The sequence below is a fragment of the Drosophila mojavensis genome, unplaced genomic scaffold (assembly GCF_018153725.1).
Source record: "Drosophila mojavensis isolate 15081-1352.22 unplaced genomic scaffold, ASM1815372v1 contig_16, whole genome shotgun sequence".
NCBI lineage: Eukaryota > Metazoa > Arthropoda > Insecta > Diptera > Drosophilidae > Drosophila > Drosophila mojavensis.
The window spans coordinates 8,155,053-8,178,489 of record NW_025318693.1 but is presented as its reverse complement, the minus strand read 5'-3'; the positions used below and the strand labels follow the sequence as shown (position 1 = coordinate 8,178,489).

Below are 23,437 nucleotides of genomic sequence, written 5' to 3'. Positions count from 1 at the left end.
ATATATTCATTGAATACTATTTTATATTCGATTTAGAATGAATTGAATATATACAAATATAAATACTAATATCAACGAAACCTTGGGGAAACTAGCCTGCAATTAATTATGAAATAATTGATCATTAAATTGTTATAGTTTATTGAATATGCATAGTTAACGAACATACTGTTTCGAACATACTTTTTCAGCCTTAAGATGCCACACTGGGTAAACAATAAATATTTGAATAAATTTACAAACATAAAAGCCAATTAATCAATTTCTCACAATGCGAACAAACAGCATTCAATCATCTTTGAGCTACAGCAGAGCTTAACTCTACAACCATTAATAATAGGGTATTAGCACGTCGTCTAGTCTCTAGTGTCGACAGTTTGCACCTGTATTATTTAGCCAAACACGCAGAGCAGCCAACTTAAAAAATATGTAAAAATTAAGAATTGAAAAATTCTTTTATAAATAGAATTCCATTCGTATCTGCGCGTCAGCGTCAAAGAATCTTATGCAAAAACGTGAGAGTGCACGATATTTGATTTTTTTTTTCTCGTTTTCCTTTAAAAATAACATCAACAAAAACCAGAAAACGAAAAAAAAAAAAAAAAAAATTCACAAGATTTAGTGTAAACAACAAACATACGAGTTAATAATGAGCTACTAGAATATGAAGCTGCCGAGCAAATTATCGAAATATTTTCCTATTTTTACATTATTAATTATATATATAGTTCAATAATTTTTCAACTTGTAATTTCCTACATGTAGAAGGCGAAAACTATTGACAATTTTCGACTTGCATGTTTATGATGCCGAAATCTCCACCTACACCTCCACCCGCCCAGCATCATATACCCTACACCCTCTAAGATACACCCACATGCAAACGCCCAACGAATTGTAGCACAGAATATTTTTGATACTTAAATATTTTGTTTTGTTTTGAAATTCTTTTTTTTTTTCTAATTACGAGTGCCCCAACGAGAGAGACAGTGGGAGAGCAACACAGAGAGGCAGACAGAGAGGGAGAGAGAGGTACAGAACGAGAGAGAGAGAGAGAGTTCCAAGCATCCCCATGTATGGATTGGACCAACGTGCAAATGTTGATTAAAAATTAGACAAAACAAAAAATTATATATATACGCCTACGACGCCTCCACGGAGGATCGACTCTATACATCAGTGTGTGCGTGCGTGTGCGTGTGTGTGCATTTGTGTGTGAACAATTTTTGTTTACTCTATGCTCAGCGACGGCTGCTTTGGCCTCTCTACAAAAAATATGAAAGAAAAAAAAAACAGAGTATTTTTAAAAGATATTCGAAATTTCCCCTTTAGCGAAATGTGCATCCATGTGCTGCATATGTCCGTCCATATGTGCAACTGTGTGTGTATCTCTTGCGCTCGTATGCGTGTGAAAAATCTGCTCGACTGAGGGTCGCTCGAATGGTATAAATATTAGCTCATTACAATCCAGCAGCCACTCGCAGTTCTACAGCGAAAGTGTTGATATACAATTTACAGTTCTTTTTTTCTTTCTTAAACGGTTAGTGAAATTATTAAAAATAAAAATAGTCAATTTTTGTAATCATTAAAAAATAATTCATAATAAAACAATTGAGTCTTGAAAATTAAAAAAAAAAAAAGAACGCTTGGATCTGTTAGTTTTCAAAGTCTGAGTCGAATCTTGTTTGAAATTTGCGAGTCCTTTTGACTTCAACTTATCTAATCGTACGCATTCTGCTCTCCCCTGCAGTAAGACAGATTAATCGCCAGGATGTGTGATGATGAAGTTGCCGCATTGGTCGTGGACAATGGTTCCGGTATGTGCAAGGCTGGCTTTGCCGGCGACGATGCGCCCCGCGCCGTCTTCCCATCGATTGTAGGCCGTCCACGCCATCAGGGCGTTATGGTTGGCATGGGTCAGAAGGATTCCTATGTGGGCGATGAGGCGCAGTCCAAGAGAGGTATCCTCACTCTGAAATATCCCATCGAGCACGGCATCATCACCAACTGGGATGATATGGAGAAGATCTGGCATCACACTTTCTACAATGAATTGCGTGTCGCACCCGAGGAGCACCCAGTGCTGCTCACTGAGGCGCCACTCAACCCCAAGGCCAATCGCGAGAAGATGACCCAGATCATGTTTGAGACATTCAACGCACCCGCCATGTATGTGGCCATCCAGGCTGTGCTCTCCCTGTACGCCTCCGGCCGTACCACCGGCATTGTGCTGGACTCTGGCGATGGCGTCTCCCACACCGTGCCCATCTATGAAGGTTATGCCCTGCCCCATGCCATTCTGCGTCTGGACTTGGCCGGCCGCGATTTGACCGACTATCTGATGAAGATCCTCACGGAGCGTGGCTACTCGTTCACCACCACGGCTGAGCGTGAAATCGTGCGTGATATCAAGGAGAAGCTGTGCTATGTTGCCCTGGACTTTGAGCAGGAGATGGCCACCGCTGCTGCGTCCACATCTCTGGAGAAGTCATACGAGTTGCCCGATGGACAGGTCATTACCATTGGCAACGAGCGCTTCCGCTGCCCCGAATCTCTGTTCCAGCCCTCGTTCTTGGGCATGGAATCGTGCGGCATCCATGAAACCGTCTACAACTCGATCATGAAGTGCGACGTGGATATTCGTAAGGATCTGTATGCCAACATTGTCATGTCCGGCGGCACCACCATGTACCCAGGTATTGCCGATCGTATGCAAAAGGAAATCACTGCCCTCGCTCCATCCACCATCAAGATTAAGATCATTGCCCCACCTGAGCGCAAATACTCCGTCTGGATCGGTGGCTCCATCTTGGCCTCCCTCTCGACCTTCCAGCAGATGTGGATCTCCAAGCAGGAGTACGATGAGTCCGGCCCCGGCATTGTGCACCGCAAGTGCTTCTAAGCACTACAGCCAACACACACACACGCACACAACACATCACAGCACAACACAAGCAAAACCAAACAAAAACAAAAATCGGCGTCGCTTACACGGCGCCTAGAGCTTAATAACGATTAATTTTAAGTTAAACCTCTTGCTGCCCTGCCAACCAGACGGACATAGAAACCAATTGAGCGCTCAATCGGCCAGCAATGAAATGTATTATATTTATATTAATATTTATTGGACGTGTCGCTCCGATGACGAATGGAGAAATTGAGAAGAAAAGAACTATCTAAATTTAACAGTTTACAAATAAATAATAGCATCCATTTTAAATTAAATGCAAAAATCTTGTTCATGGATTTCTTTTCTTGAACTTTTCTGTACATTGGTTCTATATTTAGCTTACGCAGGAAATTACGGTAATTTCGCACATCCACCCCCAACCATAGTATAAGGTGTAGCTAATGCACACTATATCTAGCTATGGCTATACATATATGTGTGTGTATATACATATATCAGGCGATATACTTGCGTTGCTGTTCCAAAGTACACACACACACACACACAAGCACATATGCATCATTCAGGCAGATGCAACTGTTCGTTCGCCCCCCCCTCGTCGACGAGGGCTAAAAATAATATTCTGTGAATATAACAACATGCAACAACAGAAACAACATTACGATGTTTGTCTTGAAAATAAAATTTATGCAGACATTGGGCGTCGTCGTTTGGAAACAACATTAAACAGTGCCTGCCGGCTGTCTTCTAATTGCAGTGCCATGGTGCGACCCTCGGCTGCTGCGAAAATGTCTTGGAATTTCAAGTACACACACACACGCACGTACACACATTTATGTGTGTGTGTGTGCGCACTTGAACATTACAGGTCATATGGCAGCTGGTGGCTTCCTGGAATGGCCTGCCTAATTGAAAAAACAAGCCCAAAATACTATTTCCGTATATGCACATTTATTAAACATTTAATTATAAAAATGCAATTGTTTTTCTTTTTTTCAAAGTTGTATACAAAAAATGAAATGCTCGCTTTGCACTTAACAATTGATATATGGTATATATATATAGATATATTTATATATATGTGTATATGAGTAGGTTTTCAGTTAGCTGTCATTTAAACCTCATGAGCGTGACACTAGATTCCAAATTGAATACATTTGCATAGGGATATAGTTTGATATTCAATTCAAAATCTGCGACAATTTCGTTGTTCATTTTGTTTTGTTACATTTTCTCTGTTTCTTTTGTTAATTTGAATACTGCAATTTTAAAAAATATCTATACGTAGATATATATGTATACGTTTTTGTCACATTTTCTTAGCTATAATATAGAGCGTTGTATATTAAGCAGAAAGACATCACTTTGCTTGGTTAAAAATCCAGTCTATACACTTATCATTTAGTTGAATACATTATGTAAAATTTAAGTACACTGTTTCTTGAAGCACACTTTGCTCGCTGACGAGACGAGACATATTCGTACATTTAATATTTATATAGTTAATATAATTTAAGGCACATTTAATGGACAGTTAACGATAATATGTTTCCATAGTTTCATTTTGATTGGACCTGCTCTCTCATTGTCTTTAACCTTGTTGCTGCTACGTGGAATGCTTAAAAGAATGTTGTCTAAGGTTTGTCATAGCTATCTTCTTATATATATAAATACGATCATTAAGTCTTATCAATTATAAAATTGTTAAATTTAAACAATAATTACAACTGTGTTGTAATAACGGATTTGCGTATTATAGTCGGCTCACGTCCCTTAGTCGCTGAAACAATTTCCGAGGAGACCAGCCAAGGTGAGACCATATCCCTGGTACTATTTGCTGGCAATCGATTGTTCTCCTGCTGATTGTTGCCATGCTTCTGTGGATGTTGATAGAGAAATGTTTTAGATATATAGACATACATACAGATATTTAAATAGATAATTTGCATATAGAGGCGGTTAATAGTGGGTGCATATTGAAATGAAAACAGAAATGTTAGTTTGCAAGGCCAGTTAAAGAACAGATATGGTGTTTCCCAACTTAGTTGTGGTGCCAAACCTTTTCGCTTTGCGGTGCATCGACTTCGCTTTGATTGGGCTGCTGATTCGCCTTCTCTGTCTCCAAGCGCTCCTGCTCGCTGAGCGTCGAAAATAGCAGCGTGCCAGCGCTGGGCGTTGATGTGGCGGCAGCGCTGGTTGTTGCGGATTTTGTTTTGGCCTCCGGTTTGCTGTTCGCCGTCGCATTATTGTTGATTATATTGTTAATGAAAATTTCATTAATGAGTATTTCAGCTGCTGAGGCATTGCTCAGCAAGGAGTTGCCAGTTCCACTGGGCGTAGCACCGGTCAGTTCCGTGGCAGTATTGCTGCTGCTGCTGCCGCTGCCACTGGCGCTGCAGCTGCTACTGCTAGGTGTATTAATGCTGGTCACCGTGGTGGCCATGCTGGTGGTGTTTGTATTGTTTATTGTCGGCGGCAGCGAAGACGGCGGCGTCGGTGGCCCGCTAAAGGCCGACACGAAGGTGGCATTGCTGAAGGGTGAGTTATTGCTGGCCCGGGCATTAGCGTGGCTATTGATGGTGCTTGAGTTGCTGCTGCCGTTGCCGCTGCCGTTGCTGCTGCTGCTGCCACTGCCGCTGCCACTGGTCGGCTTCTGTTCCGGTATGCTGAGCGTCAGCTTATCGCCGCCCTGTTTTTTTATTTTGTGTGTTTTAAGCGTTTACAAAGCCAAGCAAACATCGAAAACATAACAACATCCACAGCACACGTGCACACACACACATACACACACACGTACACATATTAAACACAAAGTGCACACAGCGAATGTAAATAAAACAGAAAATAAAAATAAATGTACAGAAAAAGCATGAAATAAGTGCATGGCATGGGGCTAACTGGTTTGCTATCCAACTCACCACTGATATGTAGGTGGCATTCAGGGAATCCGGTCCATCGGTGTGTGTGTGATTGCTGTTGCTTATGTTGTTATTGTTGTTCACATGCATGTTGGCGCTGCTGCTGTTGCTGGTGCTGTTGCTCGAGTGGGCGGCGGGCACAAACATTTGATTGGTCAACTTTGCATTGCCGCCGCTGGCGCCCAGCTCTTCCTCAACGCGAGCTGAGCAAATAAACATGTTTTAGGCAACCATTGAATCATATGAAGACTGGACTTAACCTTACCCTTAAGTATATTGCACTTGATATTGCCTGGCGGCAACGCGCTGGCGCCCACGTTGGCTAGCTTCACTTGATTGTTGGGCTTCTCGTTGTTATTTGAAAGCCGCTTCAGTGTTTCCGTATTGTGATCCATGTCAAAGGTCTTGTTGATGGTAACCCTAAGAGCAGAGCGAGGTACAAAGTTAATTCGATATTTAACATGCCTTTCATTTACGATAAGTGATGTATATTATTTACGCTACCTGATACTGTTAGCATCATTAATGGCTTCGTTTGCAAGCACAGATGGGGATGGATCTTTAACAATGGACTTAAGTAATGAATCTAGCTCTCTATCTTTATCCGATAAGCCGCTCCTAACACTGCACAATGATACACAGAGAATACAGAACATAGCACAGAAATGCGTGACAAATACAAAACAATGCGTATATTAGTCAAAAGGCATAGACAAAAGCGATACAAGAGGCACAACGAGGCAATAGACAATTCCGGCACCCACCTGAGCTGGCCTGAGCTAATTGAGGCCTTGCCAAAGCTGCCGTGATGCGAGGTGGCCGCACTTCTAAACGGATTCGTCTCATCAAAGTTCTTAGTGGCATTCGGAGAATATGGAGGCGTGTACTCTGGCTCCAATCTAGGAAAGTGAAACAAATGTTTTTATACTTACAACTTTTAAAGCTATGTTAATATGCATACTTCACCAGTAGTCCCGCTGCCTTGCCAATGGAGCCAATCTTGCTGTAGGCCGGATCATCATTGCTAAAGTTGGATTTAAGTGAGTTGCGGCCCAGCGAAGGATAAGTGGCGCCCGCATTAGTAGACGAGCTAATTGAACTACCGCATGCCGCATCTGGCTCAATAATCGCCGAGTTTTGTATAACAGTCAGAACGGATGGTGAGGGGGTGACGGGGATGAACGGATCTGCCGAGATTAGCGAGTCGAATGTTTCATTATTGTTCTCATTGCTGGCTACGGAAGGAACAACAGATGGAGCTGGCATCGCTGGACCTGCGGCTGCTGCAGCTGCAGCGGCTGCTGCTCGTGCATTGACCGTAGCTACGGCAGCTGCGGCCGACTCCTTTTGACGCTCGCGCAACAAGTGCGACTGACGACTGGCGAATCGCTGCGAGGGCCGACGCTCAAACTGGACAGTGCGTCGAGCGCGGCTCTGCTGCGTGGTCTGGAATTCGGTGCGGCCCGAGTAACGGAAGCGCGAGCCCATGCGGAAGAAGTTTTGCCGAGCCGAAGGTCCCTTAACAGGCGCCCGCAAACGGAAGAAGGTGTGATGCTCCACGGCGCACTTCCACAGATGCTTGCAAGCCTTCTCATTGTACAGTCGGAAGACGAAGGTGTGCTCTTGCTCGCGACCCTCGTCATCGTCTTCAATGACAATAAGCGTAAGCTTCTTCTTCTTAAAATCCAATTTGCTAATCTTGGGCCAGAAGAAGAGACCAATCTTCTGATCACGCTCAAACACCAGAATCCCAGTGGGCGTTAGGCCCAGATGGTATTCGCAGCTATCTTTGCCCAGCACAGTGTGCATATCCACGCCGTACATGTCCAGCCACTTGGCCTTGTTCAGGAAGGCCGTCTCCGCCTGTGCCGGTGTTAGGCCACGGCATGTTTTATACTCCTCTAATATGGCAATCTCCAGATCCTCCGTTTGCTCCGGCACAAAACGGAACTCCGACACGGTAGCTGCCGAATGCACCTGATCGTCGTAGTCACCCAATTCCGCTGTAGGCGCAAAGAAAGAAATAGCGTTATTTGTGTTTTACGTAATCGGAGAGTATATAGCTATAAAGCAACACATTAACCCATTGTACGTTTAGGTCAACCTTTGCGCCAACCAAAGGTCACAGCAAAGGTGGCCATTCAACTTTTCAAGTATGCATTGTATTTAAATTAATATTCTACAGCAATTGCCAGCTCAGTGGGAATCACGTACACTGCAAGGCCAGCGCGCAGAGTTCGGAAGCTTTGTCATCCGGACAGTCTAAACGGCCCTCCAGCAGATCTTGTTTCAGTTGCAAGAAGAACAAATATCGTGTTAACTCCTCGCGCAGCGTATTCGGTTCGGAAGAGTAGAATTTGACCTTCAAACGGAATGTATACGGTGGTCCAACTAGAATTGAAATTGAATATTTAAATACACACATATATATACGATTATAAATATTGTTGCACACTCACTTTTCACTTGCTTCTTGATGGGTTTAGTGGGATCGAGCCAATGCTTCACATGATTCGCATCCATAAACTGCAGCCCAAAGTAATCCTTCTCAATTATGTCTAGCGCATAGAAGACCTGTTCATAGAGGAAGCTGCCAAGCGCTTTTTTCTGCAATCAATGAATATTTAATTAAAATTTATGAATGCACGGAATCGCATGCAATGTAGAGATGTGAGCGTGTCGCTTATAAGATCAAGATATGAAGTAAATTATAAGAAAAATATATATAATAGTAGTCATCTTTTAAGATTTGCTAATTGTGAATAGATGTGTGACGACATGAAACCATCTTAGAGCTTGTTTAAGGCGGAATTAAAAATGTATTTTAATGTGGAAAATGCCTGATTCATTTTCACGATACGCAACTCGTCACGCGCTCATCTCTAATGCAGAGTATCAAGTGTGGCCCTGAACTAATCACGTTCGTTTTTGTTTAAAATTCTTTTTTCGGGGTTCTTAAATAATGTGCGCTGATCAGCAGTAAATTTTCTGTTTATCACACGTACACACACACAAACCCACACACAAGCATGCAGTGATTGAATTTTTGTACTCCACTTTAAGCAAACAAAACAAGACACCCCTTTACCGCATCAGCGTCCCTCTAATGCATGTTCCTGCTGTATGTATTATGATAAGCAGAATGTAATTCTATATACTCACCGATAATTCGATGGAAAGGTCAGTATTGTCCAGCAGTATAACACGGCAGTCGATTTTATTTTTGTTTACCGCGATACGTTGGGGCTTAATCTGTGACCCGCTGCTGCTCGCAATGACGCCACCGCCGACCCCACCACCACCAGCGCCACCGCCACCGCCCCGTACGTTGCTCGCATTATCCGCATAGTTGTTGCGCACCTTGCGACGACTTAGAAAACGCAGCATTTTTTGCAGTCGCTCGCTTCTACACTATTCTCGGTTTGTCTTCTGATGGCTTGGCGTTTGGCGTTGGGCTTTGTTGCCAACACAGCGTATTGCACCAATAATTCACCTGTGTGCTCGCTTCTTCGTCGTCTGGGAAAAAGCGCAGACATGAAGACCAAAGCGCTCAGTCACACTAATACATACAAACAAGCACGCACACCTGCAGAGCACACGCGAACCGTAGACACCAATACACGCGCGACCTCATACAAATGAACTGCAACTTGTTCTTGTATGGAACAGATACACACACACACACTCTTGCACGCCCCCCGTTTCCTCAGTCTAACACAAGCGAATCGGGTTGAGCTGGGTCTTGGGCAGGCTTTTGGCGCTCCTGTAGCCGCGCGGCTATATTTCCCCAAATCACAGTTAGTTACAGCGGCGTCCTCTTTTCCGCTCTGGCATAAAAAACAAGTCCGCCCCAAACACCAAACACGTTCCGTTCCTTTCGTTCCTTCAAGTGAGAACACCAACACAGACGATAGCAGCAATATTTCTTTCTTTTTAGGCGAATTGTTTTTAGCGCGTCGTTTTATAACATAAGTATACGTGCGTTGTAAAATTCTAATGAAATTGTGTATATATATTTGTTATGGTGCCGTAAATTAAACATTTGCTGTACTTGCAAGCAAAGTTTTATGCGATGATGGTAAAATACGCAGTGTGACCGAACGTGGGTAGTGTGAAAAAGTAGATTGTTTTGTTTTGTATCGATACTCATCGAAAAAAATTATATATTTATTGGTCACATTGTTTGCAGTTGATTATAGTTTTATTTGAATTTTTAAGTAGTTCACAAATTTCCATTATCTTAAAATTCTAATATTTTGTAAAATTATGTTTATATTATAGTTAAATGTTTTCTATATTAACAAATTTTAGCTATATTATTCTATTACAAAGTTCGCGCCAGTTTTTAGTGTGTTAGCCAACACTCATTGTTCGACAAACAACTTATCGATTACTAAAAATTTTAAAGGCTTGGCGCGCAGCATTAAATAACAGACAAGAGAATAAAATAGGAAAATCCCTTTGGCATTGTAAACAATTACTAGCTAACAAATCAACTTACAGTGGATCAAGCCAAAGTCATAAGAAACAATGATAAAAAGCTTAATGCAATATAAAATAGAGACAAACTTACGAAATTTTATGATTAAAATAAGCAAGTTTTACTTGAACCGAATAAAAAAAAAAAAAGAAAACTATCAGTTAACTTACATTTACAACGGTCCCACCACAGCTGTAAATACGAAGCACATGAGGGGCTTTCTAGTTGCAGCCGGCATTTGCAAAATCCTTTTTATGGGCAATTTATTCCTTTATTTGTTAGTGGATTTAGGGCTGGAGCTGTAACTGTAAGCGACGCAGTCAACCAACACACACTCACACACACAGGCAGAGGCACAAGCAACATCCCCCTATTGGTCGCCGTATTTCGAGTTTAAAGGTAAATGGGAGATTTATCGCCAACAATTTCCGTATGCTCATGTGTGCGTGTGAGTGTGTGGCGGTTTCTGTATATGGTGTGTGTGTGTGTGTGTGTTTGCTTGTGCGGTATTTTCTGCCTTCTTAGCTGTTGGTTCATATTTATATCGAGCTTTTAGTGGACCCCCGAGATGGGCGCCTCGGTTTTCCTTTACAACATTGGCTAAAAGCGTAAACTATGCATGCACACTTCCATGATTAATCTGCGTTTATTGGCTATCAATTTTCCCTCGATATGCATTTACACTTAGATGAAAATGCATTTCACAGATATGACAGCATAATTACAGAACGCTTGTTATAACCAGGCGCATGATTAATTGCTGGCTAATAAGGAAACCCGATCGGATGCCTAACAACTAGCCAGTGAGGCCAGTGAGGCCAGTGAGGCTAGCAAGGCCAGCGAGGCCAGCGGGACCAGGCCAAGCCGAAGACGTTTGACTGCCGCTGCTTTGGCACGACGAACGGCTGACCAGTTGGCAACCCGAGCTGGCCATCAACAACTGGCCCAAACAACATGCGTAGGCCGTAATTATGACAGCCAGCTAAATGGTTTGCTTTAATGGGTGTGTTCATAATTAGGAAATGGCCAAAAGTCTCCCTCTCTCTTTCCCCCTCTAAAGTAAACGAATGCCAACAGTTTCCTTTCGCCCTAATTCATCGATAATGAAAAGTCGCTCACAGGTGTATAAATATTTGTGTGTCTCAGCGTGTGTCTGTGTGTGTGTGTGTGGAGAGTGAACTATGGGCAACTACTGTGCATTTTATCTGCAGTTGAGTGCAAAATAAATTCCTTTTAATTAAAACCGCAGCTCGTGATTTAAATTGCTTCAGGCTGAGGCGTCGCTGGCGTCGCCGTCGTCGCAATTTATTGTTGGCCATCCATAAATCAGCCGTTGGCGACGCAGCGCGGCGCGGCGCGGCGTTTGGTTTGGTTGCCATGGGGGCCAAACGAAAAGGTAAATTCATTTTAATTAAATAGAAAAAATGTTTTGCTAACGCTAACAAACTGGCCAAAAGGGCCCAAAATGACATCGAACGACTGATATCCAAACGGCAGAAAAAGACGAGAGACGGCAACGTAATTCGAACCTTCCAGTAATTGGCTACTTAAGCTCTCGATTGGTACGGCACGTCGATGGAGGCGAGAACGAGCCGAGCACACTCATTGCAATAAAAAACATCCTCGTGTTGTAAAATTTTATGTGTGATTGTATGTCGCTTTACGATATCCTGGCTGGCGCGCTGCTCTCGACGGCCTCGGCCTCTCGACTGTCGGCTCGTTATCGTCGGCCAAGAGACAAGCACAGGATGCGATGCGATGCGATGCCAAGGCGTTTGTATTGAGCAGAAGGAGTAGCAGAAGAAGTAAAAACAACAACAACAACATTTGTTGTCTCAGCAATTTCTGAGCGGGGGCAGAAACTAAGCGATTGCCGTTTACCTGCTCACCTACGCCCTGGGGGAATAATTCACGGCTATTTGGCAAGTCAACAGCTTGTTTTATTTTTCGATGAGTATTTTTATGACAAAAGGCGAGAGTAGCAGCAGCAGCAACCGAAATCAATTGAAAATCAATGTTGCAAAAATGACAAAGAAAGGCAAAAAGGGAGAACATCTTGACTACAAAATAATTAGTTGGAGCCGAATTTGTTCTGTTTTATTTTCAAATGTACAGAAATTATGCCGAGCTTTATTTTATTTCATATACAATTTTAAAATGTGTCAACTTTTTTGCCGCTACGCGACCTTTTCGTAAAAAACCATATGAAATGTATAAAAAGTTATTTATGCCCTGGGGCAGCTTTTGTTGCAGCGCCATTTGGGGCAACGGTGCTTAGTGACCACAGTCCAAAAACCACCCAAAAAAAAAAAAAAAAAAAAAAAACAACAAAAAAAATGTGAAGAGAAGAAATATAAAAATTCTAGCGGCCTTTTTGTTCCAGCAACTCTTTTTGGCCTGACAGTAGCTTTAATCCTGCCAACGGATGAGAGAGCGAGTGAGAGAGAGCGAGCGAGAGAGAGGAACGTTTCTAAAACTTTGGTAGCATTGCAACAATTAAAAGTGGCACAAGGGTCATTGAAACAATTGGGCATTGTTATTTAGCCAGGGGATTTAATTTATGCCACTAATTACTTTAAGAGCCTTTTAGCTGCAATCATGCTGCGAGTGCTCTGAATGCGTTGAGTGCGCAGCCACCGAAAACTTCCTTTGAACTTTAAGCGCGGTTTGCTCGCTCGCTCGCCGCCAGCTCCTGCTCTCAGCTCCGGCACCGGCTCCGGCTCCTGCTCTCACTCTTGGCTCAATAGGCAAGCCGAAAAACAATATGCAAATGAGTTTAGCATATATTCAAATATATATTCTTTTCTATGCCACTAGGTAGAAACTAAAGCAAAAGTTTTGCTCAGAGTTTCACATCTTCTACATTTTTTTTCAGCTTCTTCTTCTTCTTTTTTTTTTTTTTTTTTGGTTTTCTGGCAACAGTTTCGCTTTGCTTGACTGTCTGCGGCTTTTTCGGGTGACTGCGACTCTGAAATGACTTCAAATGACTTTTGGCCAAGCCGAAGAAACTTGAAAGGTTTTCTGGCTATTTACACTTGATTCGGACATATGTACGCACCAACACACGCACACACACACACACACATACACACATAGACTTATATATGTGTGTATTAGATAGGTTTTGGCAATGACAGCAAACAGCAAAAACAGTTTGGCATTAGTTTTTGCATTTGGCTCAAAGATTTTACCCTTGGGATGCGGCAACAATAAAACTATCAACTTTAAATTGTAGTTCATATTATTGATGTCTCTGTGTGTGTGTGTGTGTGTGAGAAAAAGAGATCATAAATATATATATGTATATATATATATGTATACTTTTTTTAGCTTTGTTATGCAAAGCGAGTTTTCCCATAATCAGGGCAAACTAAGCATGTTTTTGATTTGACTTCCACAAAAAGTTAAAAGCTCGCAAATTCATTTGAATTTCATTTAAATTATTCAGCATGAAGTAGCTGAACGAGGAAGAAGGCATGATGTACTCTAAAGAGTTTATATATAGATATATATTTATATATTTGTCCTTGTAGGGGACGATGAGCTGAATCGATCTGTTAAGGCCTGGAAGTCCATTTTGACACTAGCTGAAATACTTACAATTTGTAAATATAGGATGTGTATTTACATATGTCACTTTAACATATTGATAACTTTTCGATAACTCATATCATACACTTGATATCGATAAAAATCGATTTTTTCATTAGTTCAAGTGTAACTCGAGCTCACTAATTTTTAATGTAAACTCTCTAATAAGCATAGACAAATTTTACATAATTTTATGGAGCGCGAATTCCCTTATGAACTCAGACATTAAATTATATATTTATATAATAGTATAATTTCTTCATAAACCCCAAAATATAACATATCAAATAATAAATTCTTAAGCTTTGTCTGTAGTATATCACATATATAAACATGTATTTCTGTATATAAATAAATCTCAGCCTTCATCTTTCAGAGTATCTTCGAATCGGGCATTCCCCATGAGAGTACTCAGCATTGTCTTGCGAGTGTCAAACTGTCTGCCAAGCGATTAGGGGCTGGAAATACATTTCGATTTCATTTTAAATGAAACCTCAAACCAAATTAGTTGTATGGATAACTGACTGCTAACCACATTTAAAAATAATTGATTATTGGAATATGCTACTGCAATATTTTTCCCATTGCAATTTCAATTGAGCAATGCAACTTGGATCCATTAGGCTGCACTTATAAATGCGGCTTACGAACCGAGATTTGGTTGCTTAAGCAAAATTTTATGTGATTCACGAGCCACAGCTGAAGACAAGAAATCGGCTCAATCGCCTGGAATCGAACCACTTGGCAATGTCGTGGACGCAACAACAACAACAACGACGACGACAACTTGCCACATGCCACATAGAAGAGGCACATTGTTCATCGGCTAGGCGAGAAGCGAGAAGTGAGAAGCCGCTCATCATCAATGTGCAATATTTTGCTTATCATGCATTTTACTTGGCCCACTATCTAACGAGTAGCACTTGAAGCGCTTCACACACACACGAAGGACAAGAGAGAGACAGAGAGAGAGAGAGACAGAGAGAGAGAGATTGAGAAAGAGAGAGACAGTGAGACACTGAAGTAGAGAAATAGATAGAAAAAAGTAGTTCATTGAGCAGCACAATTTGCTGATTGTTGGAATTTTTGGGATAGGAAATGAAAACCGAAACTGAAACTCATTTAAATCAATATTTTGTTGAGCACGTATGCAGCAGCAATAACAGTCGAAGCAGTGGCTATAGCCACAGTCGGAGTAGCTCTAGCTGTAGCAGTTGCTAGTGCCAGTTGTCTTTGGGGTTTTGCTATGTTCTGTCCTCTGAGAGTCTGTCTGTGTGTGTGTGTGTGCTGCTGCTGCTGCTGCTACGGCGGCATCAGCACAATTGTCAAATGTTGTCTTGCTGGCCATACGCTAACCACAAATGCCCCGAAAACCAAGCCCCAGCCAGATGACGCCAGCATGCAAATGTCTTGTAACATTGTGCAGAAAAAAACCTTGACTCGCCCAACCCCCAAACAACGCCCACTAAAGCACACACATGCCCACACACACAGTCGCAATTATATTTGCCTTAGGTCTGCATTAGTTCGCTGAATGGTTTGGCTTTGCGTCCGGCTATTGGTTATGGTCAAGCCTGCTCCTAAGAGTCATTTCCGTTCTGTACCAAACCATCGCCACACACACACGCGCACACACAGACAGCCTCATACTCACCTACACACACATGGACACCGCTGAGGTGACAGACTCCCGCTTTTCATGTGTTTGATGTGTGTGGTTTTTGTGGCAACCGCTGTGATTTGTTCAATTCTCTTTGCCACTAAAAAAAAAAAGTATTTATATAGATATACTCGTATATATGTATGTGTGTGTATATTGCGTTAGCATTTGCTTTGCTTCTATCTCAGTCAACAATTTATTAATTAAATTTAGTTCATTTTAACAACGATTTACTTTCAGCACAGCGCGCCACAGCGTGTAAAATATTTTCTCTTGCTTAGTTTTTCCACAGCTGCTGGCGCAGGACTTGTTGCCGAAAATGGAAAAGTATCTTAATTGAATATTAGTGTACAGACTCATGGCAAACTAATGAAATGTGCTTTGCTATGCAGAGGTGGTAAAATAAAAATAAATTGAAACTTAACAACAATTAACATAGGTATGCCTAACTTAGTTCATATTTATTTTTAATTTTTAAGCAATTAGTTTTATTTTATTAATAAAATAAAAATATGAACAAAATTTATATTTAATTTTATTTTATTTGACAAATATAAAGTATTAATTTAATTAAACAAATATTTGAATTATATTTATAAGATAAAATTATTACAAACAAATTTATTCAATTTTATTTGATTTAAAGCAACGTATCAAAACGTAATATCAAAACTTTTTATTATTTTTTCCCAATATTATTTAAGTTTTCTTTTTTAATATATTTTATTTATTATTTTTTATAATATAGCAGCCTTTGTTTCTTCTATTTCATTCTTATTTGATTTGTAATTTAATTTAAAATATGTTGTTATTGTTTAATTTTGTATTTATTTATTTATTTATTTATTATCGATCAGTCTTTGATTCTTATTTACAGAACTCTGAATTGAATTGTCAGCTTAGGGCAAGCGCAGCAGCTGTTGATCTTAACATTAATTTTAGTACAAGCTGCTGTTAAAGCATGCTTAGGGGCTGCTCAGTCTTTTAATGGCACCTGTAACAGCTTCTATTACAGCTGCAGTTCTACAATCGAATTTCCATGGCTCTATGGCAACGCTCTCATTTGCTGTCTATGCATAAACTCGCTATTTATAACGCGGTATATACAGCTTAGCAAAGTGTAGCTTAGCCGATGTCTAAATAGCGGTCAATAGGGAAGTGTTCTAGTGATAGAGCCGACAGGTTTTTCAATACAACTTGCCAGCTATTGTTCACTTGCTAGATTCAACTAACAAATAAGCCCACAAGCTATATGCTAAACCAAACGTTTATTATTAGAATGACATAGAATTATAGAATCGATACATTCTAATTTAGATAGCTGGTTTTCATACATATATTATTATAGTTGCATTTGCTTTAATGATACTTAAATATGCTGGGAAATGCAAATACAAAACTTTCTATGCAAAAGTCCATTATTATTTTTAATATTTTATATATATATATATATATATATATATATATATATTTTATATATATATATTTATATTGTGCTATCACTTCACTGAAAGTTAAGAATTTTATTCCTTTGCTGCTTGTTAAGCTTAATAGTCTTTTAATTACGTCCATAAATAACTGCTCAAAGCATGTTAACTGATGTGGCTTATTATTTATAATCCTTAACTTAAACTTTGCTTTTATATGCATGGAAAATATATAATTATAGCTCTTCGTCTGGTCCTGATATTCTTATAGCGAGGTTCAAGTGAATTTTTAAATTCCATCTATGGAGTAACGCGATATGTTTAAGAGCAACTACTTTGGCTTAAGCAGGGATAACAATTTCGAAACGATTTGACTTCAGCAGACTTCAACTGCTTTTAAGCTATAAATAAATTTGATAAAAAGTAAAAAGCAAATAATGAAGCGCCATCAAATGGGGCACAGCTCGTTGAGTAGCATTAAAATTAAAGCAAACGCTTGACACAATTGTGTTGGCTTCCTTGGCAATTGCACGAAGATAAATTTCAACTTTTTATATTAGCAGAGAACAGCAGGAGCTGCAGGAGTAGCAGGAGCAGCAGCCACATCTACTCGATGTGCTCATATTCACGTATTTAATGTTGTTACCACGCATTTATCTCATCTTTTTTACTTCTAGCCATGGAATTTTGACTGGCAATTAGCAGCGTTGCCAATGACGCCAAAGATAGAGACTTTTCCTTTCTTTTTTCTTTTCTTGATTTTATTTTATTTTTTTAAATATTTTTTTTATTTCTTCTTTTGCCTTTTAATGTCTGGCTTGGTCCTTGCTGTCGCCCTGCTGGCTCTTTCGCGTGTGTGTGTGTGTGTGTGTGTTTAGCTTTTATGACAGTTTTTCTTTATTTTATTGAGCGACAGAGTTTTCTATGACATTTTTGACGCTTACGATTTTAACATTGTCTTAATTGCTGCTTTATGATGTGTGCGCTCAAATGACACGCAGTATTTGTTTGGCTATGATTATGATTTAGTTGGAGTTTGTATTGGGCACGGCTGGGGGTATGTGCAGGGAGTATGCGTGTGGGTATGGGTCTGGGCTCGAGTTTCCAGTTTCCAGTTTCGACGCTCAAGCGCCATAAAGATTAAACAGCAGTGAAGTAACCATTTCAGTCATTTCTACTTTTGCACCCGCCTAACAGCAGCAGCAACAGCAGCGGCAGCAGCAGCGACAGCGGCAGCGGCAGTCATAAAACACGTTCGCATATCATCTTGTAAACTTCTTTAAATATTTGTTACTTACGATTGTACATAAAACAAATTGTTTACAGCGCAATCATGTGTGGCAATTGAGGCAGCTGCTAGGCCGCAGACAGTCAGCCTGGCAGGGGCAGCTGTAGAAATCTTTCAGCATGCGTGGCTGGTAAATCTTTCAACTCAACTCAACTCAGACTGGAGCTGGGCATGTCAGTTCACGCATACATACATACATACATGCTAATCGCTTATTTTATTATGCAGCAACAAATTTCCCCTTTGAACTAATGAACAAAGCTGCAGACTTAACTTATTTCGCTCAATCGCCCGCCCTCTTTGGCTTAAGTGTGGCTAAATCAAACGGCAGCTTAACTCGAGGCTCACGAATTATTTCCAGCTACTATGCAATATTTTACACAGATGTAACACATAGACATAAATAATGTAAGGCGCAAATTTATAGAGAAAACAAGCAAACAAAAATAATATGCAGAGACAGGTAAAAATAATACGTACGTGACTGTATCATATCCTAGACAATTATGAAGTTTAAATTGAATTTTAAATTTAAAAATTTATGATTATTTTTCGCTCTTACAATATTTATATGAAGAAAAACATTTTTTTTAAATTTCCTTTCGAATTTAGCACATGAAAAAATTCAAATTATTTTATACTTTTGTAAATATTTGCATATAAAAAATGCTTGCATTAAAAACTTAATTTTTTATAAATGAAAGTGAATATAAATATAGTCTTACATATATATTAATATTAATATATGTACATATGTACTTACTTTATTTAGATTATGCCACAACGCGTTGCCCTTATACCTTTTTGGTTCTTGCGCGGCTTTTGGTTTTGTTTGTGCAGGGTATGAAAATATATTAAAAATTTGCATTTCAACATTAAATTATTGCTGGAAGATTTTTATGACAAATTATGGGCGCGTAAATTATGTTGGTCTCCCCACGTAGGCAGCGCCAACCCTCTGCTGTCTACTTATATATCAAAAGAGATCCACAAATAAACAAACACACACACATGCACGCACACCCACGTAGCCAGTTGTGTGCGTGTGTGTGTGTGTGTGTGTGTGTGTGTTGCCAAAAAGGCAATAAAAATATTTCGCTGCAGATCTTATTCTGCTTTATTTCGCCATTTTTATTTGTTTCTTCTCCAAGTTATGAGTGTGTGTGTGTGTGTGTGTGTGTGTGTGTGTGTGTGTGTGTGTGTGTGGGGGTGGGTGGGATTGGTTTGTTTGTATATATGGCGTACACCTTGCTGCTTGGCATTTGCAAACGAAAACCTCTTTTATATGTATCTTTACGCTTGCCCTGGCGCTTATCCTTGTTTGGGTTTCGTTGTCCTCGCTGCTTGGCTGCCTGGCTGCCTGACGGCCTGGCTGCTTGACTGTTGTCCTGGTTGGCGCTCGCTGTTCACCCTACGATTTGTTTTTAAAAGCCGCTCAGCTGTGGCTGAAATAACTTTCTGTTTGTTACCTGTGTTAAAACAATAAAATTATTATTATTGCTCCACATGCTGGAATTTGAGGACTTAAATTGTTAGCCCTGTCTCCATCTCTGTCTCACTCTGCCTCCCACTCGCCCTCCCACTCTATCTCTCTCTCTCTCTGTCTGCTGTTTCTTGTGCGCGTATGTTTGGCTGCCTCTCATATAATCATCGTCCATCATTTCTTGGCATCCTCATTCGACTTCGACTTCGACTTGGACCCTCCACAGAAATTTGTCATGCAATTTATTTTATTTTTTTTTCTCTCCTGTTTTGTTTGTTTTGTCTTTATATTTTTTCATTTTTTGTCCATTTCTTAACATCTTTTTTTTGTTGTTGTTGTATTTTTTGCGACGTTCAGCAACAATTTTATGTCATTTGTTGATTGTATAAATTTTCGCTGTTTAGCAGTCGCATTCGTCCTGCTCAGCCGAATGGCGGATGGCCCTTGGCTGTCGGCCGTAGCTCTGGCTTGGGCATTTTAAAGGTGCTAAAGGATTTTATGTTCGGCCTAACCGTGGCTTATTTGCGTTGTTAGTAGCTCCAGCTACTCGTGAACTCGCTACATAAAAAATGATTTACTATATGGCGGGCTCTCCCTTTATGACAAGTCGTAAATTGCATTTTATGTCGCATCTTTCGGGCTACACTTCTACTTATTTTCCCTCAGTGTGTATTTTTTCTTTTTTTCTGTTTTTCATTTTTATTTCTTGTATATTTGTTAATTAAGATTGAGGATGATGTGCGGCAACTGCACACAGAAATGGCCAATTATGCAACGTGTTTGCAACTGCAGCCGAAGAAGAACCCATTGCCAAATCTCTTACTGCATATAGAGGAGCTCTCACCCGCCCCCTGCCGCTTACCCACACAACTACCCAACGTCGACCTTTTCTAGCTGGCGCTCATGCTTATTTTAATTAGACTCGGGCCGCGTTGCCAGCGCCATAGCCATAGCTAGAGCCACAGCCTGGATCGGGGCACAAAAGGCAAACTCAAATGTGTGCTGCCTTCCGTTGCGGAAATAGCTTGTACTTGAGCTTGTAATGCACTCTGACGTCGCAGATCCACTCTCCCCTCCCCCCCCTTACACTTGTACACAGGTGTGCTTAGCTGCAGGTTAGCATTAGCATCTGTATTTGTATCTGGCGACGCTTGGCGCTGCGGCATCTTGGCAGTCAGAGCTGCACACCTTCCTCCAGTGCTGTGTAGTGTGTAGTGTGTGTGCCGCCTGCTTATGGAAAATTGCGAAAAAGGCTTTGCCCAGCCAAGAGATTACGAAACGTGTCACAAGTGCAGTCTGCACCTTTTGAAGTTATGTTTAGAATGGCAACGGCGACAGCGACGCCTAATGAGTGGAATTAGAATTCAAAATATGGCAAAAAAGTCACGTTTTCTCAAATTAATGATTTGGGGCGACCACAAAAGCAGATATACACACTCACACACGCTGACAGTCAACATCATCAACCACATCATCATCATCATCATGGCCAGCCACTTGTGCCATACGAATGTCTCACTTTAGATACATTTCTTAGCCAGCCGATTGTGCGCATTGCAATTGAATAGGGGCTTTTGCTTCTATATTAGACCGGCTCAAGCCGGGCTTGGGTTCGCTTTAGGCCTAAAGTAAGCTAAGCTGAAGCACGTCAACAGCTTTGGGTTTGTGTTTAGATCAAAGATCTAGCCATTGTGTGCTGTGTGTGTGAGTGGGAGGCAGCGAGTGGGACAACAAATATAGTTGCCAGCATCGAGTGGCGTTTGTACTGCTTTATTTCCAAATATATATTTAAATGCGCTGCGATTCCAGCTAACTCGTGTATATGTCTCTATATATTTTGATTAAACTTGTGTTGTCGATAGATAGATAGACACGATGCGGTGCGGTGCGATGCGATGTCGATGCTCATGCTAAACAATACACACGCACACCTCACTGAATAAAGAATTATGGGTATGCAAATAAGCTTAAAGCGCACAATCACAATCAAGAAGCAACAGCAACAACAACAATGGCAGCAACAGCAACTAGCGTAGCGGTAAAGTGTTTAGACACGCAATGTCAATAAAGTATCTTATCTGGGCGCACACATTCAGCGGGCGATGGCCACGGATACGGATACTCTTATATGGCACAACAACACGACGCCTCAATAAATATATACATATATATATATTCCAATTTTTTTTGGTTTTTTTTTTTTTTGGGGGGGGAGGGAGGCTTATTCAATAATGCGTGCCTTTGAATTCTGATTATACACATGTAGAAATGTATCTAAATGTGCGGCTGGGCTTGAGAGGCAGAAACAGATACATGTCAAAGGGTTTGGTTAAGCTGTGGGTCAACTGCGTGCGTGTGTGTGTGTGTGTATGTGTGCGTCGAATGATCTTTGCATGCTTGGAGAACATTTTAGCGAGCTGGGCGTGGCGAGTGCGTAACGGTTTGGCCAGACCATGCAATATAAACACACACACGCACACACACACACGCACACGCACACACACACACACGCACGCTCACAGGCAAACAAACAGAGAGACTGCGAAATACAGACCGACAGACGCTACAAATTGCAAATTGAAATGTTAACATTTAAGCACGTATTAAGCACGTGTCTGTGTGCGTGCGTGTGCGTGTGTGTGTGTGTGTGAGCGATAAATCGATGAACATATAGATTCGAGAGGCACCCACAAACATGCCCATGCCTAGGCCAGAATCATTGTTCCTCATCCGTTTCGAATAAAAACCGAAGCGAACTAATGCTAATGGCCCAAAACACGGCATTTACGAGTGGACGCCTGAAATATTGCGTATAAACGACATTTTGGCATTCATATGCAAATTTCTGTGATGGCCAAATTATCAAAGCATATCTGCGTTTCGATATTCATTGTAAATTTAATAAATTTGTTAAGTTCTTTGTGCTTCTATTTGGAAGTTGTCATTAAGCCATCAATAGACGATGCTGCGTCTAATTTGACAGTCAGCTGCTATTAATTGCTGTTTGACAAGCAATTCATTATAACTCAAATAATCATAAAAAACAGGCCTCTCCACCTAACGAAACATGCCGTATGCAAATAGCAGAGCCAAAGACTCAGCCTCAGTCACATCTACATTTACATCGACTACAGTCATCAGACGCTGGCCGGGGCACTCCTTTTGTAGCTGAGCATAATAAATGTTCGAGCTGAACGAAACACATGTAACGCATGTAGAAATGAGCTTTTAAATACTACACAACCAGCAGCCTCACTTTTGCATAGATACATTTGTATCGCATGGATCCGTGGTGAAAATGTTGCCGTTGATGGCCGTAACAAAATGCAAATGATTACGATTTACAAAGGTTTCGTGTTTCCAAGGAAATACGCGGCACGCGATCGTAGCAGCTGCAGATACAATTACAAATACAGATGCAGATATAAATACACCTACAACTGAAGCAGCAGCTGCATACAAAAGAGACAGACAGCTACAGCTACAGCTACAGCTACAGCTACAGATACAGATACAGATACAGATACAGATACAGATACAGATACAGATACAGATACAGATACAGATGCAGATACAGATACAGATACAGATACAGATACAGATACAGATACAGATACAGATACAGATACAGATACAGATACAGATACAGATACAGATACAGATACAGATACAGATACAG

General features: G+C 40.8%; 2 protein-coding genes across 5 annotated transcripts; one reads left to right on the top strand and one right to left on the bottom strand.

Annotated features, from left to right (window-relative positions):
• The first annotated feature begins 1,439 nt into the window (after positions 1-1,439).
• Positions 1,440-2,977, top strand: LOC6573032 (actin-87E). The gene is made up of 2 exons (XM_001999091.4): positions 1,440-1,540; positions 1,751-2,977. The coding sequence occupies exon 2, from the start codon at positions 1,772-1,774 to the stop codon at positions 2,900-2,902; it is 1,131 nt and encodes a 376-aa protein (XP_001999127.1). The 5' UTR covers positions 1,440-1,540; positions 1,751-1,771; the 3' UTR covers positions 2,903-2,977.
• Positions 2,978-3,840: 863 nt separating this feature from the next.
• On the bottom strand, positions 3,841-9,944 carry LOC6573033 (band 4.1-like protein 5). Of its 4 annotated transcripts, XM_001999092.4 has the most exons (10): positions 8,992-9,943; positions 8,289-8,436; positions 8,044-8,220; positions 6,791-7,832; positions 6,594-6,728; positions 6,334-6,453; positions 6,095-6,249; positions 5,830-6,032; positions 4,971-5,600; positions 3,841-4,788 (listed from the first exon to the last, which is right to left on the bottom strand). In XM_001999092.4, exons 1-10 carry the CDS (start codon positions 9,214-9,216, stop codon positions 4,633-4,635), a joined length of 2,991 nt encoding a protein of 996 aa, XP_001999128.1. In that variant the 5' UTR covers positions 9,217-9,943; the 3' UTR covers positions 3,841-4,632. The 4 variants fall into 4 exon arrangements, with proteins under 4 accessions (XP_001999128.1, XP_015022198.1, XP_015022196.1 ...); XM_015166712.3 differs by lacking the exon at positions 6,334-6,453 and having other exon boundaries at positions 8,992-9,944; XM_015166710.3 differs by lacking the exon at positions 4,971-5,600.
• Positions 9,945-23,437: the final 13,493 nt, after the last annotated feature.